The sequence below is a fragment of the Tuber melanosporum genome (assembly GCF_000151645.1).
Source record: "Tuber melanosporum whole genome shotgun sequence assembly, scaffold_50, strain Mel28".
Taxonomy (NCBI): Eukaryota; Fungi; Ascomycota; class Pezizomycetes; order Pezizales; family Tuberaceae; genus Tuber; species Tuber melanosporum.
The window spans coordinates 593,368-604,179 of NW_003299096.1; the positions used below are offsets into that span (position 1 = coordinate 593,368).

The following is a 10,812-nucleotide window of genomic DNA, read 5'->3' on the forward strand; positions in this document are numbered from 1 at the left end:
ATATAATATAGTGAAAAAAACATCCGCCGGTCATGCCCATCGTGAAAAGCCTTAGTTAGCTCTAGCAAAAATTGCGGTAGGGTTTGCGTTGAAAAGGCGACCAGTTGCGTTTTCTGTTCTCATGCCTGGTCACATCGTCAACCACCCCCACTCCATCCCACCAATTTGTAATCTACCCTTGCAGGATACTCCAGGAGTTCGTCATATGATGCCCCCTCTCCGCCAAGGCCGCAAGTATTTCACAGATCTAAACATAATCCAGGCATAGCACATTATCTGCATGCCCAGCTTTCTGTGGATCCACAGAACGCCACATCAATGGCAACATAAAATCATTGTTAATATTAAAAATTACTGGACAAAAGCCCAATTCTTGTCTACGTCGTACGAGAACGCCTGGGGCCCACTTTAATTGGTATGGATATTTAGATGAAAGTGTGAGTAAGACCATACAAGCCCTAGGTGAAAATGGCATTATAAGGGAAAGATAATACGGTATAGTAGGGAAAAAACAGGAAAAAAAGAAAGAACGCAGCATACAATATTTATATCCACCCACCATTGCGCTCAATTTCCCGATAGTGCCATGCGACATCGATTGTAGAGTACTCCGAGGTGTACCCGCTTTCCCCGTCCGGGAGTGGGTCGTCGTCGCTGTTGTAGTAGACGTCGAATGGATTGAAATGTTCGCCATAGAAAGAGTGGGCTCTTCGGCCAAGAGGTACTTGCTTCGTGATCTCCGGCGGGTTTGGGCCTGAGGCGTTGACGTGATTGATTGGATTGGGTTCTCCTTCTTGGGGGATAGCATGAGAATCCACGGAAGGGCCTTTGGGCTTGTTGGCTTCCCAGTAGCTTCTGGCCTCGGGGCTAAACGGATCCGAGGATTTGAGTTTCCTCTCCCTGTACTTTAATTCATCCAGGAAGGACTTGTCTCTCTCCCGCTTGTCCTTCTTAATCTGTCGCTCAAGAGTGGTGAAGCTCGCCCTTTTAGTATTTCTGACAATTCTCCCGACCGTTTCCGAGCGTTCTCTGATCCTGTGAAGTGCATCTTTGCCATGGACCCTTATCCAGGCGTCCAGCCACGGGACCAACCTACCACCTCGATGCTTCCTCGAATAGATTGCGATCCTCACGGCCTCAAGACATACAATGTCACCCGCGATAGCCGCGAGAAGGCAGCCATCGCAATCGGTGTCCTGATACATGTCATCTCGAGGCGGGCTCGCCATATAAAGTTTTTCATAATCTCCCGGGGGAATCCAGTACGCCGATATAATTCTCAAGTTTGCGACGAGCTCTTGCGCATCTCTATTCTTCACGGGCACTAGGGTGTTGAGGTGCGTGCCCCACGCCTCATAGCGGATTTTGTAAAAGAGGGCTTCGAGGAGATCACCGTTGAGTGGTTCATGCACTTTGCACGCCCACCTATTGGCTATTCGTCCGCTCGTACTTCGCGATTGGAGGAGTCGCGGGGGCAGTGCCTTTATCAAGTCCTTTTCCCGACGCTGGAGGTCCTCGGGCAGCCCTTTTGGGTTACGGGCCTTGGACGCTAGTGTCTCTGGTGTCCGGAAAATGACGGCGGCGAAGAGTCGTTTCTCTGACTTGGTTGCTTCTGTTAGTACTCCTGGGAGGGGTATTGGTGATGGTGGTGATGAGGCTTGCGGCTGAGCCGAAGTCCTGCCACCCGTACTCTGGATGGAGGAGAGAGCCTTTGAGTGTTGCTGTTTACTCGTCATGGTGGGTAGGCAGGCGGGCGGGTACGGGGAAAGTGGGCGTCCTGTTTTTGCTTTGTTAGGCTTCTGTATTTAGGTTGTTGTTTTTTTTTTTTCTTTTCTTCCCCCTCTTCGATGGACATGCGCAGTGTGGTGATCTATCGGTAAAGAGGTAAGGAATGGTAAGGAAAGTTACGATTGTTCCAAGCATTATACTAGGCGGTGCGAAATCAAATTGCCAGTATCTAGAGTGTTCCAGTTTCATGCACGACCATGACGATTTGAAATAAGAAGGGAACGTACAGATAGTGAATCATGGAGATGAATTTTTTTTTTTTTTTTCAATAAACGTACACTATCGATGTGGTCAGTCGTTTCCAAGCTCCTCATGCTGCAGCACGGAATCAAGGCGGTGGGTTACTGGGGTGGTTTAGCACCAGGAACTTCCTCGTTAAATGGGAGTGGGCGTGGAAAACTCATTATGTTGTGCCACTGGTGATGTGCGCGGTCCAGCTAAGCCTTTGTACCAAAGTCCGGATTGGGCTAGGCTGTGCAGCACTGTCCACTAAAACACTTCCCAATGCAGTTAAGGTGTGGTATCCGAGATATTTATAGAAAGCCCAATTGACAGCAAAGAATGTGCAGCAGTAAGCCACGCCTGTTCTTACAGGCTTTCTTTTCTTAAACCTTCATTTTCTTTTTTGTTCGTTTACCACGGTGGTACATGACACCTATCGATCGTTCGTTCGCTCGTTGGTCTCCCCCGCTCCTAAGAAAATTCCCAGGATACGGTACGAATCCAGAGGTACGACAGTAAGAAAAAAATAAAAAATAATGGGAGTAAAAGAAACCCCCCGGAAATTGAATAAATGGAATAAAAAATGAAATAAAGGGTATAGAAAAATACAACAGCAACAACTCCAGTTCCTAACATCGGCCCAGGTTCGTTCCCTTCATCACACCGATCCCCATATATGCAACCCCAAAGAATTAACTGAACCTTGCCAATCTGAATGAATGAATGCCCGAGCGCAAAAAAGACCGTAAAGTTTTTTTTTTTAAAAAAAAAAAGAACCGAAAAAATACCGCCAATCCGTCATCCCTTCGTGAGAAAGAAATATGTATAAAATAATCGAAGGAAATAAAATAAGCAAAATATCACAGAATCTGCCGTCTCCCAAAGATTTCAGACTATCTCAACCGCGACAATTCGTTCCTCCTCTGTCAGTTCGCTGACCACTGATGCTGAATCGTCAAAGTTCTCTGTGAACCTTCCTGATGCAGTGGGCTGCGAATATAGCACCCTATTGCTCTGCTGGCTCAGTCTTAACGCCGCTTGCAGTGAAATATTGTCATCCTGCGGTCCCAATACGGGAGAGTCATGGGGGAAGACTACTATTTCCTGCGATACTGGTCTCTGCTGCGGCGTGACGACTGGCTCGAGGCGGTTGAGAGCTGTGCTACTGGCAGCACTTATGGGCCGGGGAGAATGTATCACATGGTGTACCGGTTCCGGTGATTGGAGTATTGGCTGTTCTGGTTGTTGTGGGGGATTGTTGATACCATAATGCTCATTCTAGAGAATATGTTAACGATGCTACAGGGATTGAGATTTCGAGATATCTAGAATGAATCTTTACATACCCATGTTGCATTATCGGTTGACCCAAAAACTGCTGCCTCGTAACTTGGAGGAGCCTTCTCCGCTTCGTCCTCACCATCTATAGGACTCCTTCTACGGCTCCTTCTTCTCTTCTTCCGCTTGAGACAGGCCAGTGCAATCAATGCTGCAACGGAAACCACTCCTAACGCAACTAAAATGCCAACCAACGTCCCAGTGCTAACTCTACTTGCTGGATTGACAGGGGTGCCCGACTCGGTGGCAGTAACTGCCGGAACTTCAGTAGGGGTAGCCAAAGTGCCTGCCGTGGTGGGCGTTATCTGAATTAGCGTCTCCTCGTGCGGTCTACTCCTACCATTTGGTGGTGATGTTTCCCCCGGATGCCAACCGCCCGGATCCTCCGTCTGTGTTGCCGGCGCTTCCCCCAGCACAGAAGCCTCTGCAGTGGGCGTTGGCTCTAAGTCCGATAGAACCGGCCCCCCGAACGCCGGCATAGTATCTCGATTATGGTATTCTCCCTTCTTCCTTTAGCAAAGAATAAAAGCGACCATAGGTGTCCGACAGCTACAGGTAGAGGAGGAGAGGAGAAGGGAAAATGGAAGCGAAGGTGAGCGTGGGTGGGGGGGTTGGGAACATATGTACTCGAGTACTCAAGCACCAGTAGTGAGTGACTCGCCATGCGCTATCATTTCACAGAAATCTCTCAGCCCCTCTTGCTGACCGGGCCCCGGTCTCCTACCGTATTGGAAAGGAATCTCTGCGAATCAGCGCCCCCCGAGGTTTTTTTCTGGTTGTGTGCGGAGGGACCACATGTGGTGTAACGTTGTCACCTCCATGGATTGAACCTAGCTCCACCCCGTCGCACTTTTTTTAAACAAGGGATCTTTCGGGTTGGAAGTGTCAGCAGAGATGTACGAGTACTCGTACAGTGTACTCGAGTACCGGCACGGTAACCGGTAATACTTGTAATAGTTAGTACCATACCAGTTATTTATTTTGGCTTATCTGGGATGGTTTGCAGTCCCGCCATCCATAAAGAGCTACTCCGCAGAGCACTGTAAAATCACAGCGCCTCATCATCACCAGAAAGCTATGAAAAGAAGGATCGTGATCACAACGCAAGTCACTTATTGGAGTCCCGAGCGAAACTTGGTGCGATGTGAAAGGCTGACTTTAGCGGTATACCGGCAAGACCCGTGATAGTGCGAAAAAGCAGGGCTTTGGTTTGTTGATACTTATAGTAACCGTCGCCACCAAAATCATACCGTACCGCAACAACTCTAACTTTCCCTCTCGGATGAGCATGAGCAATAGGCTCACTGTGCTCAAGTAAGGCTCCCCGATAAGTACCTGGACCCGGGGTTTATGCCATAAACTTCCTGAAGTGCAAGTTCACTTCCAACAATACTCCAATTGAACTGCTGAGTGCCTTTGCTGGCCGATAAGTGAGTATCATTTCTAATTCGTTGTGGTAGGGAATAATGTGATTTAAGTACCAAAATTCAGCACTTGGCTGGCGAGGTCACATCCGGGCGAGCCTTAGGCTTGCTTGGATTGAAATTTGTTGCGTCAAATGCAAATGGTCTTGCGTGTTTCAAGAGTCAACCGCTTTCTGAAATACGGTACTGTATTACACTAGTACTAGCAGACCACCATAACAACTTGCCCTACTATGAAGTATCATTTATCAGGCCAACTTAAGCCATAGTCGGTGCTATTCCCCACTCACACTTTTCGGTATGTAACAGCATACTAACCCATTACTCGAGCACCGGTACTAGAGTGGGACAACCCAGCCTTATGATATGGGGAAAGTGCACGCTGACAACTAGCGGGTGTCATGCCAAGCTGTGAATATATTGTTGGAGAGCCCTGTCCTAGTTGATAAGTACAGTACCCAGAAACAAGGGTCGTGAATCTGTATGGGCGCTTAGATCGCACTGGTTTTTTGCTATATATTCCGCGAATTTCTGTTTCCGGGTACTTATTGCCTGAGACAGGTATAGTAAATATCTGATCGCCCGGCCCGTCTCGGATGCCCACTGTGATGCAAGAATAGTCCAAAGCGACTGTTCACCTCGACCGATTCCGGAGAGGTACCGGTACCAATCTGGGATCCCGAGGTCTACTGAGCAGTGCACTTTCTTTTATTTAGAACGGTTGAAACTTCGATAACAGCTGGAAAGCACTGATGTCTAGTGTGATTCCAAAGGAGGGCAGATGATGTCCCAACCGACTTTATAGAAAAACTTTCCACCTCAGGAGACCTTCCACTCTTACCCCCCGTCAGCAAAACACACCGGGTCATCACTTCACCGACCCAACGGTGATTAACCCTCTCCTACCGTTATCATACAAGCAGTTCACCGTGAGGACTCGAATAAATGAATGCAGTGCTAGGAAGCTAGAGCTGCCTCTCCTGGTAAGGCCTACGGTAGTGATTCTTCCTCTCTGGTTTGTGTTGGAAAAGCAGGTTTTTTGGTGCGTATTTTTCCCTCCCTCCCCGCGCCCCACAAGGGTGATTTTTGGACCATCTAGCACATAATCCGCTTGCTCGAGCTCCAACAGTACAGTACCTCAACACTCGCTAAGAAACTAACGTTCTGGAGTAATCTCGCAATCAAAGCCTTTACCGATACTGTACTGCACAGAACCCGACTCCGCCCACTCCAAAAGCATAAAGCGCGGTTACAAGTTTCCGGGCCTTCAATATTTGATTTCCATAGTATTGATAGGCTCTGCCCCCGGGACCCCGCATTGTCCAAACGTGGTCTTGACAGGCACCGCAGGCGAAGCGCCAGAAGTTATTCGGAACACCTACCGAGAGCGATTTCGTTGGATCCCGTTGGGTGGGATCTTTGTAACCGATCGGAGGGTGTCACGGTTCAAGCCACTTGGAGAAAAAATTACAGACATTGCCTTGGGACGTAGTTTTGGTTGGGAATGCGAAGGCAAGCCTTGTTGTTATCGCCGGCAGGCGCAGTGGGCTGGCGGCGCTTCGGTGCTTTCGTAAAACGAGTTGTGGAGGGGCCAATATACCGGGATAACTTAGGGTACAGGTAGATCGCTCGGCTCCTATATTTTACACATATAGACTCCCGTCACATCGCGAAAGGCCGGGTTGGGAAAATCATGCTCTTGAAGCCAGCAGCCAGTGAAGTAGTTAATACAAGTAGCTTGTTATAGTCTCTAATGGTGAACGATTTGATAAAGCAACACTATTTTACTGTATCATAGCAACCGGGCTAGTGTCCGGTGTTACCCAGGGCAGAAAGCTAACTACGATACTTGTACCTCTCCACTTAGACACACCCCATAAATCAAGGAAGTTGAGGCCCCCGGTAATTCAGGCGCCTCCGGGGTACAGTACCACCCACGAACAATGCCGCAATAGCTACTCTCTGCTGTCTTTCATAAGGTCGCTTCTTGGCAGCTTGCCTCGAGTAAAACCGGGACCCACTGCAAGTTAATCTATGATACCGCCGTATGCTGTGATACCACGAGCTTACGCAAGGGAGGCATTTGTATACCCCACCCAACAGATAATCCACTCAAGCACTCGGACAGTTGCCCGCCGTCCCCACAACCTCTCCAGACGTTATCGCTAAGCTACCCGCACCCCATCCGCTAATTAAACGGGTGCTTCACTGTGATTCATCATCAATACCTGTGGCAGCGTATATCTACTATGATATATCGTCAAATGCCCGACCCGGCGGTAAAAACGCACATTTAGGCTCGCATTGCGCACCAGTACGGTACCCGCTCTATGCGACTTCCTTCTATCATTCGAGAAGTGAGCTCGAAGATGAGGAGTGATCCTTGGTTTAATTATATAACACAGCACAGACTGTCCTTAGGCTTTCGCTTTTGATACACCGGTGTCAAGTGGGCGCGGAGAAACAAGAGCGTCAGTCAGCGGTCCAAGATTCCCTCGTACCACGCGCGAGTGAAAAGGATGAAAGAGCGTGATTATTACGTGACGAACTATCCGCCCGGAATGCAGAATAATGATCTTCGAAATGTTATATTCTCGCCCATAGTGATACCGCGGAGTCGTGATTGCGTTCAGCATTTTACCCACCGCGGATCTCTTAGAGAACGGTTAAGTGAAGGCTCCAGGTTTAGCCGTTTACAGGGTTTGTTTCCATCTGGCAAGTTTATACTCTAAATCTCCGTGAGCCGAGCAAGCGGTTTTTTCCACAAAATACCTGAGCTTCACTTTAGTATTCCCAAAGTGTGGGTAGCCCTCCCTACTCGGCATAACAAAGGTGACTGGTAACTGGAGAGGGTAGTTAAGTGATCATCGGTGATCCTGTGGACCGCCTGACTAATACAAGTTAATACATCACGGGTCAGAAGACACATCGATATCAACACAAAACACAAAATTGTCAGGGCTGGAGAAAAAAAAATGACCAACCCTGGAATAAGCGTCAGTGGTCATTCGCCCGAAAACATAAAAACATACTGGCAGAATCGAGCTTATTATCTCTCCCGAGAACCGTTAAACTCTGACGATAATCCACCCCCCAATCAATCACCTCCTCCGAGTTACACATCATGCTGGGCCGGAGACGCTTTCCGTAGGGAAAGAGAATGTTTGACAATCCGTCAATCTCCCCATTTCTGGTGGAACCAGCCCATTAAGCAGTCACCCTACGTCTCGGTTTACGATAGTTTAGCTACCGATGAGGCTTAGAAGTAGGACAAAGTACTTGGGGGAAATTATCACGGGGCATGAATATTACCAGCAGTACTCTTCCGTTACATTCGTACGCCCACCAGAGCAAAAATCCCGAACCGCTGCCCAGCCGAGTAATCCATAGCTACTGTAGAAACCTGTCTTGTGCATAGATAATCCTCCATTGTCCATGATACTTATGTTCTACCTTGATTGTTCCTTTGAGCGCCGAGGGACCTTTCGTAGCGATCGTTAACTAGCGTTTATAATTTCCCCACTCTCAAGGATGTATTTGCTCTTGAGGCTTACAGTCATGTGGTGAGTAGGTGATTATATGTCGGAGTTTCCATCATTTCCCTATTCCGTTCCGTCGTCATTGGTAATCCATCCCGTGTCTGACACTATTTTCCATATCATGAAACAAAAAATTAAGGACCTCCCTTCTACACGCAGAAAGGCAAAGCCCTGTTCAGCACAGGATAGAAATGGCGTTTTTCTGAACCCTAGGGCGTATATGTTGCAAATAAGATATGATATCATACCTTTTGGGATTGAATGATCTTTTTCGGCTATAACTCAATAATAACTCTGTATCTGAGGAAAACAACAATGCATCATATAAACTTAGGGCCTGTTCGGTATGTCCATCATATTTATAGTGATCATAAAACCCGCAAACAGCATACACGTCAATAAAGAAAATATGATCATAATATTATCATAATATTATAGTTCCGAAAACATAAGGGTTCAGCATTATGATACCAGAATATTGAGTGCTGAGAAACTAATATAATAAAATCCTAGTTTCATTGAGAAACCCCCATTGTATGTACAGTACTACCCTTATAGTGACAGTCACATTCAATCTAATAATAACCAACTTGTGTTGTTGAAAAATATGCAACAAAAAAATATGTTGCGATAATAAAAATGTATCACAGCACATGCCGAACACCCCTTCGATAAATATAAAAGTTTTAGATGGAGAAATTTATGCCGTAAAAGTGGCGTACCGAACGGACACTTATCAATATTACCGTCAAGTTCTTGGACAATGATCAACGGTAGTTTTTGGTGATTCTCCTTTCCAGTGCGGGATATTGTAGGGAGGAGACGGGATTTTTTCAGCACGGTATTATGGTAGGGTGTGTAGTTGTGGATAGACGGAAAATACCAGAACTGAGAGAGCTTACGGTAACAGTGCTGATCCTGATGTAAGGCACATCAATTTCCTCCTGTTTTATAGAATTCTTTGTTTTTCCTGTTAGTAAATAAAGTTATATCATACTATGAATTAATAATAGGTTTTTTTTTGTAAAACACATTTTTTCCTTTCCACTCGTCCATGATAGCTTCCAAATGCCAATAAGGGTCCGGTTGCGTATGATATTGCTTGCTCCACAGATCATGAGATTTACGCTGGTCACGACAGCTCACTAAAATACTGTACAATGTGTGTCCCCGACGTATACCCATGCTGAGGAACATGCTTCTGCCCCATTTTCAATTTATTGTCCGTTTTCACTGTTACTGTTTCCCGCTCCTCCCTCAGCTCATGCGATCGCCAAATTCCCACCGCTTGTAGAGTACTTGTCCTTCCTCAACGAGCGTCCGGGAACAGGAGTTGCGAATTTGTATGAGCGGTCAGACAGACACTCCCGGCTCTCATTTGCCATATATTGAATCCCCGTTTCCGGGTACCCATTGTCTGGGACAAGTGCTCGAGTACAGTACCAGTAATCAGGACCGACGCCCTGAGAGAGGCTAGGACCCTCCGCCGCGAGCCCAATAAAGTATCACAACCTACCTTCCACGGGTTTTCCATAAACGCGCAAGACCAGTCCTTATATCAGCTGAGGAATGAGGTAAGGTTAGTACTTCAATTTCGATATAAGGTGATTTCTCATGCGCGTCGTGCGTAGTGGGGGCCCTCGGTTGCGAGTTTATTGGATTCCGATTGTGGGCAATTTTGATCTCTTCACGTGATCTGAGAGGGTATCGGAAAGCGGTTTCTTGCACGGGTACTCTTAGATAGGTGTAGTATTTTGAGGGTTTTGGAATCTCTGCAAATCGTCAAGAACTGTGCGTCGCGTCTGGAGTGAGTGATTTGTTTGGGCCTTCGGACACCGTACTGTACCGTACTGGGGCGGCTATGGAATCCTATAAAAATATTCAGCACCAACGAGAGGTTCCCGCCTTTGGTATTTTGGGAAAATGGCATGCCTTTTTCACGCTCCCTACAGACGAATCCTATCCAAGGACGCGTATAAGCGGTAATTGTAACTCTAGGTACTTTTCCGGGCGATAGGGATACCCCCCACCAGCCAATCTAGACCGAAGATCAGAGTGTGGCGCCAAAGCCTCACGAAACATCACCCGTCTAACAAATAGAATTTAAGCGATAAGCTTGAGTTTATCAGATTTATCCGAAGGAGATCAAGTCAAGTTGTAAACAGCAAGCAGAGGTGGCCACTATGAGGTACCCGAAATGGCAGGCGAGTGCTGCACGAGTACGAGTACAAGTACCGTCCTCGACTTCCCAAGTACTGCACTCGTACCCGGCAATTCATAAAGTATCCGGATGCCTTGGCGACAAGATGACTCCATTTATCCCTCATAGGCGAATCTTGGCGTCAAGGTATCCGGGTACTTTATGAATTGTCGGGTGCTGCTGCGTAGCCTCAACCTTTGGCGTCACTAAACAATCCAAATAATCACCAGACTCGGGTGGATGGTGCTCCTGATCGTGGAGCATTCTAGGGCGGAGAACGGATCCCGGAAGTGGGGTCTCT

General features: G+C 47.3%; 2 protein-coding genes; both read right to left on the reverse strand.

Moving 5' to 3' along the window:
* Positions 1–335: 335 nt before the first annotated feature.
* On the reverse strand, positions 336–1,928 carry GSTUM_00008984001 (uncharacterized protein). XM_002840416.2 has 1 exon: positions 336–1,928. The coding sequence occupies exon 1, from the start codon at positions 1,734–1,736 to the stop codon at positions 546–548; it is 1,191 nt and encodes a 396-aa protein (XP_002840462.1). The 5' UTR covers positions 1,737–1,928; the 3' UTR covers positions 336–545.
* A 456-nt stretch (positions 1,929–2,384) lies between these two features.
* Positions 2,385–3,930, reverse strand: GSTUM_00008985001 (uncharacterized protein). XM_002840417.2 has 2 exons: positions 3,357–3,930; positions 2,385–3,288 (listed from the first exon to the last, which is right to left on the reverse strand). Exons 1-2 carry the CDS (start codon positions 3,825–3,827, stop codon positions 2,899–2,901), a joined length of 861 nt encoding a protein of 286 aa, XP_002840463.1. The 5' UTR covers positions 3,828–3,930; the 3' UTR covers positions 2,385–2,898.
* Positions 3,931–10,812: the final 6,882 nt, after the last annotated feature.

Bases quoted from the DNA above. Each gene is read 5' to 3' on its own strand.
- GSTUM_00008984001 (XM_002840416.2), bottom strand. From the start codon at position 1,736: ATGACGAGTAAACAGCAACACTCAAAGGCTCTCTCCTCCATCCAGAGT.
- GSTUM_00008985001 (XM_002840417.2), bottom strand. From the start codon at position 3,827: ATGCCGGCGTTCGGGGGGCCGGTTCTATCGGACTTAGAGCCAACGCCC. The intron at 3,289-3,356 runs GTATGTAAAGAT...CATATTCTCTAG, and splicing joins CAACCGATAATGCAACATGG to AATGAGCATTATGGTATCAA.